Below are 20,126 nucleotides of genomic sequence, written 5' to 3' on the forward strand. Positions count from 1 at the left end.
CCTAGAGGTTCATGATTCAGTTTTGGGTAGTTCTCAGAGTGCCCCACTTTGCTTCCTTCCATGATGATACAGGAGAAGGATTGAGAAATAAGAGAGGCAGCTTGGTATGTAACAGTGGGGAAAGCCCTTCACTTCTGAGTCAGCCCTGGGGTGGGGCCCAGCCCTGCCGCCTCCAAATTGCTGTTCAGCCGTGGACAAGTCTCATCACCTTTTTGGGCTTCAGGCCCCTCACGTTTAAAGTGTTGGGGTTGGACCAGGTGACCTTGAAGGGCCTCTTGCAGCCTTAAATCTGGGATCCTGTTATTTCTAAGGTCCCTTCCAGCTCTAAAATTCTTTGACTGACCACAACTCCTACTCTGGACTCTGTCGCTATAGTGATGCTAATGAAAGATAATCAGGGTACAAGGCTGTACGTGTGACAGAGCTACTGAACGGGATAAATTTTAGAGGCTGGAGCAAGACAAACAAGCAAGACTTCTTGGTCAGCAAAGATCCCAAAAGTTTATCTGCCCTGTCCCTTCAGTCTTAGCAGGGCTAAACTTGACGACTTTGGTAAAGATAATCAAGGACAGAATACCTGGCCCTCCTTAACTGCCTGCTGTCAACACTATGGAAGTGCTTCTAGCCTCACTGCTTTGCCCTCCCCGCCATTCTTGCCTTTTTGGAGATAAAAAAGCTGATCATCACCCCCCACTGTTACAAGGTTCTCAGTCAGCTAATAGTGAAGAATAAAAAGCAGCTGATACTAGTGTGGACTTGACTTGCCTTTGCTCCATGTCCCCGTAAGAAATCCCCACCTATTTTTGCACCCACAAAACCAATATCCAGTGTGTTACATTCAGCCAGGCGCTGGGCTCAATGTGCAGAAGCTACACAGGTCTCCAGAATCTGGGAGTCATTTGAGAGTCTGCAGTGAGATAGAATAACCTGCTACTGATCTTGTCAGGAAAAGGAACAAAACGGGGGTTCAGGAGGAAGATGATGGTGATGAAATACAGTAGGGAAAACAAGTCTGTTTTTAATGCAGAGCTTTATAACACAAGGGGCAAAGTCTAGGGTAACTTACAAACTCATGATGATGGAGCAAATTTCTTATCTTCATAGGACCCTGTGAAACAGGAACAGGTTTAGCTACACGAGCAGTATGGAGTTTGCCCCACTCCTCCAGAAAGGTCAGTCTTAAAAGTTACTTCAGAAATCCTTTAGATTAAAAATAACACGCACCAGCCCTAACAGCGAAACTGAATTGGTGCCACTGGTGTATCTGCACTAGAAAATAATCTTGTTAGCTCCTGCCACTCCACTGTGAAGAATCCCATTCCAACACAGAAGAGAGGGGTGAATCATTAGCACTGCATGGGACAGAACCCTCTTGCACCTCCCTGTCAAGGAGGCACAGAGGGAGGTGGCAAAAAAATCTGGAATCGAGCAGGAAAAGCAAAATTCACAATACTCGATACTCACCAAAACGGTCTCTTTTCCCTACATTTATTCTTCATGCCTTCAATTGCTCTTATCTCACTAGGTTAAATACTTCTTGCTTCTCCTGACAAAAAGGTGGGGAGACCTGCAGCCTCAAGGCCACATGTGACCCTCTAGGTCCTCAAGTGCAGCCCTTTGAATCTAAACTTCACAGAACAAATCCCCTTAATAAAAGGATTTGTTCTGTAAACTCGGACTTAGTCAAAAGGCAACACCCAAGGACCTAGAAGGCCACAGGTTTGTTCCCCACTCCTGTCACGTTAAGTGACTCCACTTGCTCTCTTCCCCTCCACCACCAACCTCAATAAAATGAAATATCAGATATTTTAAATTTGGGTCTTCTGCCGAGATTCTTTCTGGCCTTGGACACAACAGTGCATATTTTCATAAAAGCAAAGAAGATTGAGTGGGTGCAGGTAACACTCCAAAAAGTAGATTCTCTCACCTGTGCTTTAGAACATCATGGTTCAGCTAATTGCTATTGCTTTTGTTTTTCAATTAGCTCTGCCTCTATCTTCTCAGGAAGTGTTGGGTCCGTGAAATACTCTGGGTTAAGAAGCAAAGGGAGGAAGTCATTTGAGTGGGGGAAAAGGATTCAGTGCAGACAGTTTATGTTACTATAAGACAGGGAGCCTAATCTCAACATTACTTATGATTTAGTCTCCGAAGACTAAGCTTCCCTTGGTTGAACTCTATTTGCTTATCTGCCTGCTGATGCCCAAGGAACATTCTGAAGATGGATTATCTGGGCTTTTCAGCTCCCTAACCCATTTCTGACCTGTACAAATAACAAGCTCTGCTTGCCAGCTCCTGAATTTCAGATTTCACACCCCCTCTGAGAATATCCTTTCATTGGGGAGAGCCAGAACTCAGCAAGACAACAAAGCAAGGTTTTTTACAGACAGCAGAGTATGGATTAGGCAGGATCTGCTTGGTAGCACAGATCTGCTTAGAAAGGACTGAAGATACCTACTACTAATTCTTCAGGCTAGAAGGGGACCAAGAGGTCATCTGGCCAACACATCCACTACCTCCTAACCAAATACTACTGCATGAAGAGCTCTGCTTCCCTTAAAGACTTCCAGAGATGGTGATGCTAGTGTCTCCCTTGGGAATGTGTAGTACTAGCATTTAAGTCCCTATTATGTGCCAGGTACCATAGATTCTAGGGGTAGAAAGATAAAAAAGAAAGTCTCTGGCCCACAAAGAGCTTACAGTCTCATGAGAGAAAACAACATGCAAGCAAAATTAAATGCAAAGTAATTTCTAGGTATAGGGTTATTTGCATCTGGGATACTGGATCAGCTCTCTGCAGGAGGTGACACCTGAACTAGGCCCTGAAGAAAGCCAGGGATATAAGAGGTAAAGGTCTATCCCAGGATGGAGTGCAGGGAGGCCCTGGTGCAGCACTTAGCAAATACCTCCCCTGGGAGGTTTTGCCTCTTCTCTCACCTGTCTGTAGTCTAAGGAAATGACTGTGAAAGAAAAGGGCCCCTACTTTGCAGGATCCCAAGTAGATCCCATATTGCAGGGATTCTGCCAATCAATCTGAACCTGCGATAGCTTTTTCCTGATATGATCAAACACCAAAAAATGATAGTCTCACCGGCAGCAAACTCTTGGATATCCACTGGCCTTTTCAAAAACATTTCTCTGGAGAATACAAAAGGGTAAGGGAAGGGGAAAAAAAAAGACTTAAAAATAAGCAATTCTTGATTTCATTAGGTATTCTCATCAGAAAGAAAAAGCAGGTTAATCCACATTGTAACTATTGAAAGTCCTTTTTATTTTCAAATGAATTATAACCTGATCAGTTCCTGACAGAAAAAAAAAAAAAAAAACATTTTTATGCTGTTCTACTCTGGGCTGTAGAGGCTCTAGAACCTTATGTCCTAAGCACCTTCTCAGAATCATGTTTTTAAAATGCATAAAATACTTAGGATTACAAAGGAAACCAATTCTTTGAAGTAAAGATATAATTTTTCCCCATCTGAGTTCATGAGCCTCCTGAAATCTATCCACAGACCTCTTGTGGCCCCTGGACCCCCAGATTAAGAATTCCTGCTTTCAAATGAAACACATGCAGGTATCTCTCACCTTTTGGAATAAGCCAGGTTGGTTTAAAATGAATCCCATTTTCTCAGTGATTAACATTATAAAACTGGGCATGGAAGAAAGTCCTCCAATAGACTAAGGTGAAATTCTCTAAAAGGAAAAGGTTACCATGGCTTCCCACCCTGTTTTATACTGGGAAATGTAGAATACAGGTGGTGCTCTATCAGCCAGGAGTTATAACGATTCATTTTTCCTTACTTTCCCAGTTTTTGGACTTCCCCTCAGGCACCAACCACATACATCTGTCTCAGGCCTTGACTAAATACACTTTGATATCTGGGAACCCCTTAACTGCACAGCCATATGGATTTTGCCCTCCTCTTTTTGTCTAAAAAAAGAGAGAGAAAACTACTATCTGATACATTGTGTACCTCAGACTAAACCTGAGGTTTTAAGCTATGTAAAATAAGTTATTCCCTGCTTTTATGTCTAAGTTTGAAATTGTCTATTGTGTTTCTATACATAGGCATGTTTTACATATGTGACAGTACATATTTGAGGTTTGTAAATGAATAACAGTAAAATAGTAGGATTCAAAAGATCCAAGTAGGAAAATCTCTGCACCAGTGTAAGACTATGGGGAGTCTGCTTGAGAGTGCCTCACAACTTAGGTCAGTCCTGGAGCTAAATACTACCAAGTTAAACCCTGCAAAGAGTGTTAAACAGCAGGCATTTGTGGTAGAGATTCTACAGATTCTCTCTCTGGCCGTCGGAAGCATCCAAAAAAATGAAGAACTAACTATGTCTCATTCTGTTGCTCCCCCGCCATAAAGACAGTAGACAAACTTACTCCCTTCCCACTGCTTCCCATCTTACCTGCCCTGAGAGCACAGAGGAAAGAGGATTAGGAAGGGGCCAAAGAGAAGGTTGTTGGAAGGACTTTAAGGACACAATCAGGAGTCATCTAGTGACAAACATGCTCCATGGCAACCACTCACACTACTTCCCCTCAGGGCCAAGGAGGCAGGGATATGAATCCTCTGTCCTTACTGTATCCCCTAATTTACAGACACACCCAATTTTCAGTGACCCAGCCTCCTCCTGGAAATTCTTCAAGCCAAGTGGGAAAAGCTCACCTGATACGCAGTTACCATGACTGCCTTTCACACTCCCCCAAATAGTCCAACCCCTTGGCAGAGCTAGATTATTAATGCTGATTTAATTCTGGTCTCCACTTGAATCCTCATTGACTTGGATTGCATGATTATTCGAACAAAGACAACCTATTTTCACTCCTTTAGATAACTTTGATGATGGGTGGTGGTGGCAGTGAATAATGCTGACAGTGAGTCCTCAAAACTCCTCTGGCCCACGACTTCAACCTTTTCTTAGATTTAAGAAATACTGTTTACAAAGTAACATGGATAGATCTGAATCTATTTCTGTCCACCCCCCTAAGGGTCCCAAATAATTAAGAAAATTACTTTAAAAGGAAAGCAAAGAGGCCCAGCAAAGAGAGCCCCTCATTTCGGTTTCAAGCATAAATGGAAAAGAGCCCTTGCCCCCAACCCATTCTCCGATTGTCCTTCGTCAACTTTCGCACTAAGACATCTCGTCTTTGGTTTCATTGGGCCCTTGTAGACGGCGTCTTAATGCGCTTTTCATCACTGGGAGGCCTGCCATCCTGCTCCTCGTCTGTGGCCGTCACAGCCGTTCATTGCCGACGCCAGGTGGAAGGGCCGGTTGGGGTGGGGGTCACTTTAAGCAATCTGAGGAATGGTCCCGTTTTCACCGAAGTCACTTGGCAGTGACCCCCAGCCATTATCACGGTGGTTATGAAGTTGCTGTTGTTTCAAGAATTTAACTTAACCTCTGCGGACCAGGCGCCCGCCTAGGGGTGGCTGCAGAACCAGGCTCGGGCCGTAGCCGGGGCTGAGCAGGGGGCTTCCGAGGCCGCGCATCCCGTCCTCCCCCCAGAGCACCGGAGCGGCTGACGCCGGGCTTAAGAGGCCTCGCGGCCGCCTACCTAAAAAAGCCGCTCAGCAACAGCTCCACCTCCTTGTGTGAGCGCAGGTACTGCTCGTCCGCGATGCGCGTGCGGATCTGGGCGGGGAGAGAGGGAGGGCGCGGCTGGGGCCCCGCCCACCCTGGGGACGGGGCGGGGGAAGGAGGAAGAGGCCCCGCCCCCAGACTGAGCCTAGGCTCCCAGCTTGGGGAGGGAGGGGACGGGATAGAGGAGGCCCCGCCCACCCCGGGGACAGAAGGAGGGAGAGGAGGCCCCGCCCCCAGGCTGAGCCTACGCTCCCTGCTTGGGGACGGAGGGGACGAGGAAGTGAAGGCCCTGTCCAACTCCTACCCCCCCGGACTGAGCCCACGTTCCCTGAGCGGTGAGAGACGGCCTGACCTGCAGTCCGGGAGCCCAACGAGGGAGCGAGGACGAGGCGGGGAAGAGGAAGCCGGGCCGAGCCCCAGCGCCGTGCATGGAGGGGGGAGGGGAAGACCGCCCCTGGACCCCTCCACACGGTGTTCATGTTACCTCCACCCACACACACACCCCACACGCCCCTCCCCAGACTGGGGCTGCACCCACCTTGAAATTCCGCAGCTGTATAAGCTGCTCTAGGCTCAGCGCCTCGTGGTCGTGACCCTTTATCCCGCCAATCCCGGAAGCCATCTTGTCGCGGTTGCCATGGCGACGCCCGCGAGTCCCCGCCCCCTCTTCGGAGAGCGTCGGGGGTGGAGCTCCGAGAGGCGGAGGTTGGGTGGAGTAACTTGAGGCGGGGTTCGTGGGTGGCCCTCGGGCCCGCGGGTGTGGAGAAGCGCGGGTGCTCGGAGGCCGGTGTCCAGCCTGGTCACCTGACCAATGAGGCCGCGGAGGCCCCGAGAGGTAAGTGGCCTCTTCTGAGTGTGGAGCTAGCGCTCCCTCCAGGCCGGCTTGTGACCGGCAGGATTCGAATCCAGGACCTCTGACTCCAGACCCAGCGTTCTCCCTATTCCCCCTCAACCCCTGGCACAGCTTCTGTGGGAGACGCCTTTGGAGTCCCCAGCTACCTGACAGTGCTGGAGCAGATGCGGTACAGGGGGAAGAGCCCCGATTTCAAAGGCAAAGGGCCTGCGTTCGAATTCCGCCGCTGACACTGGCCTCGGGCCGCCCCCTCGGGTCCCAGAGCCCTGTCTCCCAAGCGAGGGGGCTGGGCTAGAGGGGCTCCTAGGTCCACGGTGACCCCCGACCCCACCGACCCTGAGTCTGTACCAGCAGGCCGGGGTGGGGGGTGGGGGGGAATAGTTGATCAAGAGCAACAGCCTTCGTTTTACTTTTGAGAAAACTGAGGCCCTGAGAGTTTAAAGTGATTTCCCCAAAGACACGCCCCGCCCCCCGAAGGTGTCGGAGGCAGGATTCGAACCCGCGACTTCTGACTCCACCTGGAGCCTCATTTTCCCCAGCCCAGCCGTCCGTCGGTCTGGCGACCAAAACCACACGTGACCCCGCTTCAGGCCGGGGAGGGGGCGTACTCCTCCGGGTGTCTAATTAGAAGGGAAAGTGAGGCCAGGGGCTCAGACGCTTCGCCCCCCACCCCTGGCTCGGACCCTCCCGTTTTGTCTGGGCGACCCCTGACCCCGCATCTCTGTGCCGCCACCTCCTCTCTGATACTGCTAGGCCGCCGGCCCCGCATCGCCTCCCGCCCCGACTGTTGCGGTGGTGGCTGCCTGCCTCCCGGCTCCCTCTGCCCCGGGCCATCCAAAGGGATTTCCCACTCAGCTCGGCATTCAAAGCCCTTCCTAGCGAAGCTCCTCCTTCCAGTGACCCTGCCTCCTGGCTGTGCCTGAACCTCTTGGCGCCGGGCACTCTCACTGGCTGCCCTCCATGCCCGGGCTCTCCTTCCTCCCTCTGCCTCTTGGCTTCCCTGACTTCTTTTAAGTCCCAGCTAAAATCTCATCTTCCACAGGAAGCCTTTCCCATCCCAGCTTAATTCTGGCGCCTTCCCTCTGTCCATTAGTTCCTATTTATCCCTTCCATGGCTTTGTTTACTTGTCTCGCCCATTGGATTGTGAACTCCTTGAGGCCAGGCACCGTTGCATCCCTAGTGCTTGGTACAGTACCTGGCACATAGTAGGCTCTTAACAAATTTTATTTATTGACTGATCCCTCCTCAGCCAGTCCCAGTTCCTGAGACAATCAATCCATCCAGTTCAAGAATCCTTCACTTTGGCATTGAGCTGTCTTGATTGTTGAGCAAATGGATGCAAACTCACTTAGCTGGACCCCAACCAGATCACAGTTTCATGTCCCAGGCCATCTGACCATATGCATGGCTACACATAAGCTCTCCAACTCTCCACCCCCTGCCGTAGGCACAGTTACTGAATCAATACCTCCATTGCTTGTGGAGCAGGTGTGCCCATCAGATGCCTCAGTTCACCTTCACTGTGATGCCCAGACTAAAATTCCTCGACCTTGGCACCAACCCTATACTGCCTTTCCCTGTTAAAATGGAAGATCCTTGAAGGCTCAGATTTAAGCCCTTGTGTCTGTATATTCCCAGCACTCCCCATGGAGCCTGGTAGTTCAAAATTGCTTAATAAATGCTTTTTCATTCCTCCATGCAACGTATCTTTCTAGCCTCAATCTCATAATGTTCCCCCTCAATCAGTCATTCGGTATTTAGTAAGTGTCTGCTCTGTGTCAGCCACTGGGAATACAGCTATAATAAATGAAACAATCTCTATTTAAAAGGGGCTTATACAACAAGCACGTATATAAGTGTAGCAACATAAATTCTGGGGATCTTTATCCTTATCCAGGTCCCACACACTGGAAAGTCAGGTATGTGAATTATGGGAAGGTCTTTCTAATGCCACTGCCTTGAGTCCCCAGTCTGACAGATTCCTCCCAATAGCAATCACCAGTTATCTCATAGATAGCAGTGATTAGCATCCCACTATTAGTTTAACCAATTAATATCAGTCAGCTTTTTCATTGTGGTACAGTCGTGTCTGACTCTTCTTGACCCCATTTGGGGTTTTCTTGGCAAACGTACTGGAGTGGTTTGCCATTTTCTTCTCCAGCCCATGAGGAAAAACAGGGTTGAGTGAGTTGCCCAAGGTCACTCGGCTGGTAAGTGTCTGAGGTCAGATTTGAACTTGAGTCTTCCAGACTCCAGGCCTGGTTGCTCTATCCACTGCACCACCTAGCTGCCCTCAATTAACTTTCACAAAAAGATATTTACTGAAGAGAAGTAGCAAGACCTGAAATATAAAAAGTCCCCTGAAATTGGGCACATTCTCCTCTTGATCCCTGAGGAGAATAAGTTCATATTTAAATCAATGGCTAGGAAGTATTTACTACACCAGGGTCACGCCCAGTGCTGCCAGCCACAGCCTCTGGGCTGCTGGGTCCATCTCCTCAGCTGGGCCGAGAACCTCATCAGACCCATCTCTGGCACAGACTCGTTCCTATGTCTCTGGTGATTCATTCTTTCAAGTGAGAGTCCTCTCCAGTGCACCTTCCCCTCTGATTACAATGCAACAGAAACAGGGTAAAAATCAGAAAATAAACGTCACTGTCACCACACTCATGGCCACGTACTGGCCACATAGGCTGCTAGTACCACCTCTCCCCAGCTGGAGCCACCTGTTGTCCTGGCCTTGCTCACCATCAGGAAGGAGACGGATCACTTTGGCCAGTTGCATACTCCTCCTGGCTCAGTAGCTGACCACTAGGGCTTTGCATCAAGACTCATTGGAAGCAGATTCACCCAACCTCACCTGGACAGTATCAGGCATAACATGCAAGCTCTGAAGGACCCATTTCCCATTGGACAGTTCTCCATCACCCAAGAAAATACAGAACAAATATAAAGAAAATGGGGACAAAGTCATTAAATGCAAGATAGTTTGAGAGGGAGGACACTAGCTTTTCAGGGGATCAAGAAAGTCTTCATGTACAAGGTATGGCTTGAGCTGAGTCTTGAAGGAAGAAAAGGATTCTGGTAGGCAGAGGTGAAGAAGTACGTTCCAGTCATGGGATATAGCCACTGTAAAGGCATGGAGCTGGCGTGTCATAAGGGAGGGCCAGAGAGAGGACCCGCTTGGCAGGGTTGCCCTCAGGAGCATGATGAGGTTGGACAGATGGGTTTATGGCCAGACTTCGAAGGACTTTAAAAGCTAAGCAGAAGCATTCATATTGGATCCTGGAGGCAACAAAGATACATAGAAGGTGGTGGTGGTGGTTGTTTTTAAGCGGTAGGGGCAGTGATCTTTGTGACATGGTCAGATTTGCTTTTAAGGAGAATCACTTTGGCAGCCAAGTCATACAGATGGAGTAGTGAGAGAATTGAAGCAGGAAAACCAATCAAAAGGTTGTTGGAATAATCCAACCAAGAGGTAATGGGAGCCTGAACCAAGGTGGTAGCCGTGTGAGGAGGGAGAAAGGGTCAGAAGCCAGAGATGGTGTAGAGATTGAAATGACAAGACTTGTCAGGTGACTGAATGTGTTTCATTTTGCTGCAAGATTGGCCTGGGCCTCACCCTGGGATTCATCAGCCGTTTGATGGAGGTCTGGGCGGGGGACTCCAGGTCCTCTATTGAAAGGGGGAGCTTAGCACAGCCCCCATTTCCCACCAGCTCTGTTGCTTCTGGGCCTCTCTGGTATTCCCCAGCTTCCTTGATTATTGTCTTACCCCATTCAATTGTAAGCTCCTTGAGGGCAGGAACTGCCCTTGTTTTTCTTTATGTGTCCCCAGTGCTTAGCACAGTGCCTAGCAGACAGTAGGTGCCTAATAAATGTTTACCCACTGACTGATACGAGGTGACGGAGAGTGAAGAGTTAAGGATAATGCCATGGTTGTAACCCTGTTAGAGAAACTGGAAAAATGGTGGTCCTTTTTGACAAAAATAAGTAAAGTTTGAAAGAGGAGTGGGTTTGAGGGTAAAGATAATGAGTTCTGTTTTGGAAGGTTTGTCTCCTCCTGACCAATTAATTCTCTCTCTGGGGCTTGGCTAGAAGTCCACTGGAATCTTCTCGAGTTCTAAATTAGTCAGGTACTTAATACAAAACCCCCAGGGCACGAATAAGTTTCTTCAGCCAGTCCAAAAACACCTCCTGTATATCATCAATTTATTTTATCCAATGGCTTTCAAGGACTTCTACTTCTTCCAAATCATTTATATAAACAAAATTAACTTCAGCATATAAAATATCAGAACAGTTGTTCCAGTCTTTCCAAGTCCTTATCAGGATTCTTTTCTCGTTCATGGTCATACTGTGTATACCATATTCTCATTCTCCTTTTTTTATCATTTTGCATTATTTCATAAAGGACTTTCCACACTTATTGGTATTCTCCTTCCTTGTCATTCCTTGTTTTATTACAGTATGCCATTATGTAAATGTACTACAACTTATTTAACCATTCCTCTATTGTTGGACATTTCGATTGTTTCCAGTTTTTTGTAATTACATATAATGATGCTGTGAAAATCTTTGACTATATAGTTCTTTTATGTTTCACAGTATATCATCAACAATGAAATGATTGGGTTAAAGGGTATGATGGCAGGGGTGGGGGGGGGAGGTAATTTTTACTGTGTGTTGCTCAGTTATTCTCCAGAAAGATTCTACAGGTTTGCAATTTCAGCAATAATCCCTCTATGCTACCACAAGCATAGAATTTCATCACTTCTACACACACACACACACACACACATACACACACACACCCGCTTGCATGCACCAATTTTATGGATATGAGGTGGTGGTAGTAATTGTTCAGTTATGTACAGCTCTTCATGACCCGATTTGGGGTTTTCTTGGCAGAGATACTGGAGTGGTTTGTCATGTCCTTCTCCAGCTCATTTACAGATGAGGAAACTGAGGCAAACAGGGTTAAATGACTTGCCCAGGGTAACACAGCTAGTAAGTCTGAGGCAGATTTGAACTCAGGAATGAGTCTCTCTGATTCTAGATCCTGATATGAGGTCATACCTCATGGTTATTTTAATTTAGCTATATTAGTATTAAGTATTTTTCAAATGATTATTATTAATAATTTGAATTTCCTCTTTTAAACATCGTCTATATTATTTGACCATTTAAGTGACTATATCTTCCTTATCATTGAATCTCTCTTTGCTTCAAGCATAATGCCTAGGATATAGTGAGTATTCAATAAATGTTTGTTAAATTAAATTGAGATAGCCCATTCTAATGGAGCATAGGTAATATTTTTAGATAAAAAAGAGGAGAAAGTATCCTTGCTAAGTGGAAGTTTTATTTCTTTTTGGATAAAGACTATCTAGAGGTGTGGGATAGCATTCTATATTAAGAAGGTATAACTGTGAAAAAATGCAGAAACCAGAAGGGAAAAGCATGATAGAGAACACTTGAGAGTAAAGATAAATTGAAGGAGAAAAAGATGTGAGTATGTCATTGAAGTATACTATTAGCCACCTAGACAGAGGAAATAGATGAGGAATTAGGGAAATGAATTACAAGCATAGTGCAAAAGCATGACATAGTATAGTAGAGATGGGGGACTTCGATTTTCCCAACGTCTTTAATTATCTAGAAATAATGCTCCTCTTTCTCTCTTTCCTGTGAATCTCCCTTTCCCCACTCCTCTCCAAACACAAAATAGCTTATAACTTCTTAACTTGTCTTAATGAAAATTTCAACCTTAAAAAAATTGTGGAAAACACAAAGAGAAATTCTACTCTAGATCTGATTCTCACTAACAGGGAGGACTTGTTTACTAGAATGAAAATGATAGGCATGCTGAGAAATGATCACTCCCTCCTAGAGTTTGTGGTAGAGGAAAGGAAAGCTAGGCATAGTCTGATATGTAACTTATAGTCTAGGAAAGTAGATTTCAAAGGATTCAGGAGAAGTATAGATAAGATCCCATGTTCTAAAATTTTTGCAAGAGAAATCATCCTAAGAGGGGTGGGAAATTCTCAAGAATGAACTTCTGAAGACACAAAGGGAAAATTACAGTACAGAAGAAAAACAGGAATTATCTAAAGAGATAGACGTAGATGGACAGAGAACTCACCATCCAGTCTAGATTTTTTTAAAATGTGTGTGTAGGCAGCTAGATGGCACAGTAGATAGAACACTGGCCCTGGAGTCAGGAGGACTTGAGTTCAAATCCAGCTTCAGACACTTGACACTAACTAGCTGTGTGACCCTGGGCAAGTCACTTAATCCCATTGCCTAATTAAAAAAAAAGAAAGAAAGAAAAAAATAGTATCAGAATTTCAGAATGAACTGAAGCTGGTGAGGGAAACAAGGGCAACAACAACCCTTTTTAGTCATTTTTGGGAAAGTAAGAGGATCCTAGAAAAGATGACTTGCTCAGAGTGGACCCTTCTTCCGAGCTTCCATGTTTCCGTAGAGGGCACCACCATGCTTCTAATAACCCAGGCTGCACCCTTGGCGTTCTCTTCGGTTTCTCTTGCTGATTTCCCATATCCAGTCAGTTGCCAAATGTCGTTTCTACCTCTGTGGTTTGTCTCCAGTCTGACTCCTTCTCCTCACTCCCTCAGCCACCACTTTAGTTCAAGCTGTCAGCACCGTTCACCTACCGTGGCACTAGTTTGTGATCAGTCTCCCTAATTGGTCTCTATGGCTCAAGCCTCTTCCCATTTCAATCCATTCTCCACAAAGCTCCCAAAGTGGTCTTCTGTAATTGTGGATCCAGCCATGTGACCTACTCAGTTAACTGTAGCAGTTGCCTTTGCTTCTAGGATAAAGTATAAACCCTGTTGGGTAGCTAAAGCCCTTTCAGCCTTATGTATTATTTCCCTTCCTGTACTGTGAGGCCTCCTTGCGGTTCCTCACACAGGACTCTCCCTCTCCCATCCAGTGCCCATGCGCTGGCTGTTCCCCGTGCCTGGAATGCCCTCCCATCTCACTTCTGCCTCTAAGAGTCTATTTTTAACTTCAAGACACAGCTCAGGCACTACTTTCTACATGAAGCCTTTCTTGATCCCTCCATCTGCTAGACCCTTTCCTTCCAAACCTTTTTGTTGTTTTCTTGTTGTTGTTCAGTTGTTTTCAGTTGTGTCCTGCTCTTCGTGACCCCATTTGGGGTTTTCTTGGCAAAGATACTGGAGTGGTTTGCTGTTTCCTTTTCTGGCTCATTTTACAGATGAGGAACCTGAGGCAGACAGGGTGAAGTGACTTGCCCAGGGTCATACAGCTAGTAAATGTCTGAGGCCAGATCTGAACTCAAGAAGGTGAGTCTTCCCGACTCCAGGCCAGGCACTCTATCCGCTGCACCACCTACCTGCCCTCTTCCAAACTACCTTGTATCTTCTGTATATCCTTCTATGTGTACATTTCTCCTCTGATAGAATAGAAGCTCCCTGAGTAAAGCAACAGTTTCATTTTTTTCTTTTTATAAGGATGAGAGTAGATTGAGTCTATCAAATCACCTCATTCCTCTTAAAGTATCACAATACTATGCCCTGATACCTTATAAAAACACTTACCTATTAAATCAATCTGTCATTGGCTTAAAATAAGTTCAAAAAAGTCTTTGATTAATTTAGAAGTCCTAAAAAGCCATTGGATGGACTGGTTGAGGAGGCTTAAAATGCCATCCTAAAGGGTTTATATTCGATTCTAAAAGAAGTAAGGAGACACTGTAGTTAATTGCTTGGGGGGAGGGTGACTGACATAATCAGATCTACGCTTTAGGAAACACTTTGCCAGCTTGTGGAGAATGCATTGGAGCAAGGAGACCAATAAAGAAGCTGTTGTAATTGTCCAGGAAAGAGGGGAAAGGGTCTAAATGAAGGTGATAGCCATGTGAGTAGAGAGAAGGGGATGACTACAAGAGATGTTGCGGAGGGAGCAATGTTCAGGTTTGTTAGCAGAGTGAATATGTGGGGTGACGGAGAGTGAAGAACTAAGGCTAATAAATACCATGGGTAACTGGAAAGATTTTATCACCCTTAATAGGAACAAGGAAGTTTGGTGGAGATACGGAAAAAGAGAATCAGTTCTGTTTGAAACATGCTGACTTTGCGATGTCAATGGCACATACAACTTGAAAAGTCCACCAGGCAGTTGGAAGTGCATAATTGGAGTAAAGTAGAGAGTCTAGAATGGATATCTAGATCTAGGAGTCATAAACAGAGATGATAATTGAACCCATGGGAGCTTATGAGGTCATCAAATGAGAGAGAAGAGAAAGCGACCCAGGGACAGAGCCTTGGGGGCACCCGTGGCTAGGAGAGAGGAGATGAACAATGAAACCAGTAAAACAGATTCAGACCGGAATGTGAAAAACCAACTGGGAGCCATGGCAGGAAGTGGAAGCAACAAGCATAGAGACAGTCTCAGGGCATAGCAGGGTCTAATGGGTGTTCTATAAGGAGACTTGGGCATCAGTGAAGGAAGCAGTGGACAGGGAGAGATTGAGATTAGAGAAAAAAGGGAGATAATTGTAGGGGCAATCTGCTTGAAAAGAGGATGCAGTGGGATCAAAGGTACATATAGAGGGTGTGAGAAGTGTCATCTTTTCATCAGAGACTAAAGTAAAGGAGAAAATGGAGGATGATGTCAAGGGGTTTTGAGATGTAGAAAGGAAGAGAAGAAAGAGGTCACCGCAAAGTGTTTCTATTTTCTCAGCAAAATGTGAGGTAAGGTCTTCTTCAGCTTAGAGGGTGGGGGAGTCTTGAATGGGAGACTTAAAGAGAGAAGAGAAGGTTTGGAACAGCCTCTGAAGGGAATGGACTAGAGAATCATTTAGGAAGGAATAAAAGGATAGTGAGGATGAAGACGAGATTAGCTAACATAAGTTTGTAATGGATGACCCAGTCAAGTTGATTGTATGACTTCCTCCAGTTCTGTCCAACAGTAAAAGAGACAGGGTTAGGGTGACCCAGGATCTTTGTTTTTGGTATTCTGTCATTCAGCCATGTCCAACTCTTCATTACCCCATGGACCATGGACACCAGGCCCTTCTATCCTCCACTATCTCTCAAAGTCTGTCCAAGTTCATTGTTTCTATTACACTATCTATCATCTCATCTTCTTCTGGGCTCTTTGCCTTCAGTCTTTCCCAACATCAAGGTCTTTTCCAATGAGTCCCATCATCTCATTATATGTCCAGAATATTTAAGCTTCAGTGTTTGACCTTCCAGTGAATAGCCTGAATTAATTTCTTTAAGTACTGATTTGATCTCCTTGCTGCTCAAGGGACTCCCAACAGTCTTCTCCAGCACCACAATTTGAAATCGTCGATTCTGTGGCATTCAGCTTTCCTTATAATCCAACTTTCACAGTCATATATTGCTACTGGAAAAACCATGGTTTTGACTCTACAGACCTTTGTCAGCAAGGTGATGTCTCTGCTTTTTAGTGTGCTGTCCAGATTGGCCATAGCTTTCCTTCCAAGGAGCAAATATCTCTTAATTTCCTGGCTGCAGTTGCCATCTGCAATGATGTTTGAGCCCAGGAATATAAAATCAAACATTGCTTCCATTTCTTCTCCCTCTGTTTGCCAGGAATTGATGGAACTAATTGCCAAGATTTTAGTTTTTATACTTTTTTACAGCTTTTACACTTTCCTTTTTCACCCTCATCAAGAGGCTTCTTAATTCCTCTTCACTTCTTGCCATCAGAGTGGTATCATCTACATATCTGAGAATATTGGTATTCCTTCCAGCAATCTTAATTCTGGCTTTTGATTCATCCAGCCTTGCATTTTGCATGATGTACTCTCCATATAAGTTAAATAAATAAGGTGACAATATACAGCCTTGTTGTACTCCTTTTCCAATCTTAAACCAATGAGTTGTCCAATGTTTGGTTCTAACTATTGCTTCTTGACCCACATACATACAGGTTCTTCAGGAGACAAGTAAGATGATCTGATACTCCCATCTCTTTGAAGACTTGCCACATTTTGTTGTGATCCACACAGTCAATGGCTTTAGTGTACTCAAATGAAGTAGAAGTAGATGTTTTTCTGAAACTCCTTTGCTTTCTCCATAATCCAGTGAATGTTGGCAATTTGGTCTCTAGTTCCTCTGTTTCTTCAAAAACCAGCCTGCTTTTCTGGGTAATTCTCAGTTCACATATTGCTGAAGCCTAGCATGCAGAATCTTAAGCATAGCTTGGCTGGCATGTGAAATGAATGCAATTGTTTGATAATTTGAACATACCTTCAAATTGCCTTTCTTTAGGATTGGGACATAAACTGATTGTTAACAATCCAGTGGCCACTGTTGAGTTTTCCAAATTTGCTGGCATATTGAGTGCAGCACTTTAAAAGCATCATCTTTTAGGATTTTAAATAGCTCAGCTATTTATCCATCAACTCCACTAACCTCATTGTTAGCAATGCTTCCTAAGGTCTACTTGATTTCATTCTCCAGGATGTCTGGCTCTAGATCAATAACCACACCCACTGTGGATGTTGGTGATGTTAAGATCTTTCTTGTATAGTTCTTCTGTGCATTCTCGCCACCTCTTAATCTCTGACAAAAGGTGATCCACTAGAGAAGGAAATGGCAAAGCACTCCAGTATCTTTGCCAGGAAAACCCCCTAGACAGTACTAAAATGGTAAAAGAAATGACATTGGAAGACGAGCCCCTCAGGTCCGAAGGTGTCCACTGTACTACTTTGGAAGAGCAGAAGACAGCTACAAGTAGCTGCAGTACTAATGAAGTGACTGGGCCAAAGCCAAAAGGAAGCTCAGCTGTGGTTGTGTCTGGTGGTGAAAGGAAAGTCCAGTCAGTATTGCATAGGAACCTGGAATATATGATCTGTGAGCCAAGATAAGCTAGATGTGGTCAAACAAGAGATGGAAAGACTAAACATCAATATCTTGGGTGTTAGTGAACTTAAATGGGTGAATTTAATTCAGGTTATCACTACCTAGACCGTTGTGGGCTAGAAGGGGTGGAGTAGCCCTCAGAGTCAATAAAAGAGTGAGAAAAGCAGGGGTGGGGGAATCACCTCCAAAATGACAGCATGATATCTGTTTTAATCCAGGGTTGGGGGTTTGGCAAAATGTAAGAGAATAGTTATAAAAGAGAATTGAACTCATTAATTATAGGATAGAGATCAGGAAGGAAGAAGGTGAAATTAGAGGGTGGGTGGTAGCCCAGGAAAATCTTAAGGAATGAAGGGATTAGAGATCCCAGGGAGAACAAAGAATAAGTTTAGAAGTTTTAAGGTATGTGAAGAGATGGAATTATAGGAAGTTATGACCTGATAAAGGAATTGTACAGTTTTTTGGTCATGGGAGTGGAACACTTATGATTGATGATGGAACAAAAACATGCCAGCTGAAGTTGTGGAGGAGTAGGTCATGGGTGTTAAGGAAATGGTGGAATTTGGAGGTTAGAATATTTGAGGGGACGCATGAGTATTTATAAATCCCTACTATAAAAGCAAGAGTTGGTACGGAATCTAGAATCTACGGAAGCAAGAATCTAAATTCCCTGAGAAAAGAAAGCTAATGACTAAGAGGCTGGTAGGCAGGTAACACTAGGATCTGATACAAAGCCAGCTGGTATAGCTAACACAGTGGATGACAAGGGGGATCCAGAAAGATTTTCACTGACTTGAGCATTGGCTTGAATTTAGTAAGATGAAATTCACCAGTGGATAAATGTAAAATCCTTGAGCTTCAAAAAAATCAACTTCACCATTCATGGTTGACGGAGGCATTGTTAGTTTGCTTGAAAAAATATGGAGGTTTATTAAATGTACTGCAAGCCCAACATAGTATACTGTGGGTACCCAAAAAAATCAAATGTGATTTTTGGGTTGTATTAAGGGAGGCATACGGAGCTAATAGGTCTGCTGCCCCTACCTTGGTCAAACCATATCCCGACCATCATGTTCCATTTCGGGAGCCATGGGAGGATATTGGGAAGCTGGAAAGCGCCCAGAGGACGGAAGGTTCTTGAGTGTTTCTCGCATGAAGACCTGAGTGGGTTTAGACTGGAGAGGAGAGCACTCCGGGGAACATGATCTCTGGGTGTGAAGGGTTGCCCTATGGGAGAGGTGTTGCACTTGTTCAGTCTGACCCCAGAAGGCAGGGCCAGGACGGATATGAGTTAAGGGGAAATGGAAAATGTAGGATTGCTGCCAGGAGCAACTCCCCTCCCAGCTGTGCGGAAGTTGAATAGACTCCTCCAGTGGCTCTCCAGCAGAGGCTGAATGACCACTTGATGGGCAGGTTAGCGTGGGGCTTTCTCTCTCGGTAGGGAATGGACCAGTTGGCTGCTGGGACCCCTTCTAATTATAAAATTTGATGAGTCTGCGCTCCTTTGCTTTCTAACAGCCCTCTAAGTTCCTTAGAGGAAAGGAACTTTCCTTAACTGGGGGGCCATGAATTTAAATGGGAAAGTTTACATCTTTATTCTACCTAATTTCTAGCTGAAATTTAGCATTTCCTTCAGTTATTAATTTTTTTTTAAAAAATCTTCTGAAGTGTCCAAAGTCTCCTCCAGCCTGCCAAAGATGGCCATGAAACAAAAAAGGCTAAAAACTGCTCTAGAGACTAACTCCTGTTAAAGTCCCTCCCTCCAAGGCCTAATGCATATGCCAAATACCTCTTTCACCGAGCCTTCCTTGATTTCCTAAGCACACCAGTGCCAGCACCACCATCCCCTGGTGAAAGTTGTCTTTCCTTCCTCGGATTTCTCATAATACTTTGTTTGGCTTTCCTTGTATGAGACCTGAATGGCCCACGTGAAAGTCTGTAGGTGAGAGATCTGTCTAGAACTCTCCCCTGGACTTCCTTACAAAGAAACCTTTCACAGGATGACTTGGAAATGACAGGTATTTTAGTTGGCAGCTCACAAGAGGTAGAAGAAAGGTCAGGGATTTCCTCAAGGTCATCCAGTAAATAAGGACAATCCTGAACTAAATCGAATCTACATTGGCTCCCAGCTTTTCTCTCCTAAAACCTTCCCCACAGACTGGAACATCCAGTGACCTCTTTTGTGGACCTCAAAACTAGAAACTAGGGGCTAGTCTGCTATCCTGGAGCTGCCTTCCCTATCCTGGTGACAAGGGCAGGGTTCATCATCATCATTTTTTTGGTGAAACATTTAATATTTCATTTAAGATGATTAGTACAAAGTCTGAGTGAGTATCAGAGGGGCACATCTGTTGACAAGACCTGGAATACTGAGATCAGCAGAGTGTTGGGGTCCTGCTTGGCCCCCATCCTGGGGGGTTTGACCTGTTTGCTGTTTGCATAAATGATGAGGTCAGAAGGCCAGACAGGTGGAGGTGGGGACAATGGAAAGTTCCCTTCTTATCCTATTTGCACTTTCCATCTGCCTTTGTGCCCCTGGCCCTCTGTCTAGTCAAGGTGCCTTGCCAGCTCTGACACAGAGGGTTTGGCAAAGACATCTTTCTGGTAATGAGTCTTAGGCAGAAGGAGGCAATTAAGATTATAACACTTCCCCATACACACCCATTCCAAATACCAATGCGTGATTCCAGTCCACAGAACACATGCTCCAAGGACTAGATGTCAGAAAAAAGGGAAAGAGCATGGTTTCCCACTCTGTGGCATGGGTGAAGGCTTCAGAGGGGCCCCACTGCCCGTGGCAT

At 45.3% G+C, this 20,126-nt stretch overlaps 1 protein-coding gene across 1 annotated transcript; it reads right to left on the minus strand.

Annotated features, from left to right (window-relative positions):
• Window positions 1-1,013: 1,013 nt before the first annotated feature.
• Window positions 1,014-6,211, minus strand: LOC114042768 (RIIa domain-containing protein 1-like). Its single transcript, XM_027861472.1, has 5 exons — window positions 6,128-6,211; window positions 5,564-5,640; window positions 3,089-3,135; window positions 1,928-2,028; window positions 1,014-1,108 (listed from the first exon to the last, which is right to left on the minus strand). The coding sequence occupies exons 1-4, from the start codon at window positions 6,209-6,211 to the stop codon at window positions 1,961-1,963; spliced, it is 276 nt and encodes a 91-aa protein (XP_027717273.1). The 3' UTR covers window positions 1,014-1,108; window positions 1,928-1,960.
• Between the last annotated feature and the right edge of the window lie 13,915 nt (window positions 6,212-20,126).

Source organism: Vombatus ursinus, unplaced genomic scaffold, assembly GCF_900497805.2.
Source record: "Vombatus ursinus unplaced genomic scaffold, bare-nosed wombat genome assembly UNPS02014768.1, whole genome shotgun sequence".
Taxonomy (NCBI): Eukaryota; Metazoa; Chordata; class Mammalia; order Diprotodontia; family Vombatidae; genus Vombatus; species Vombatus ursinus.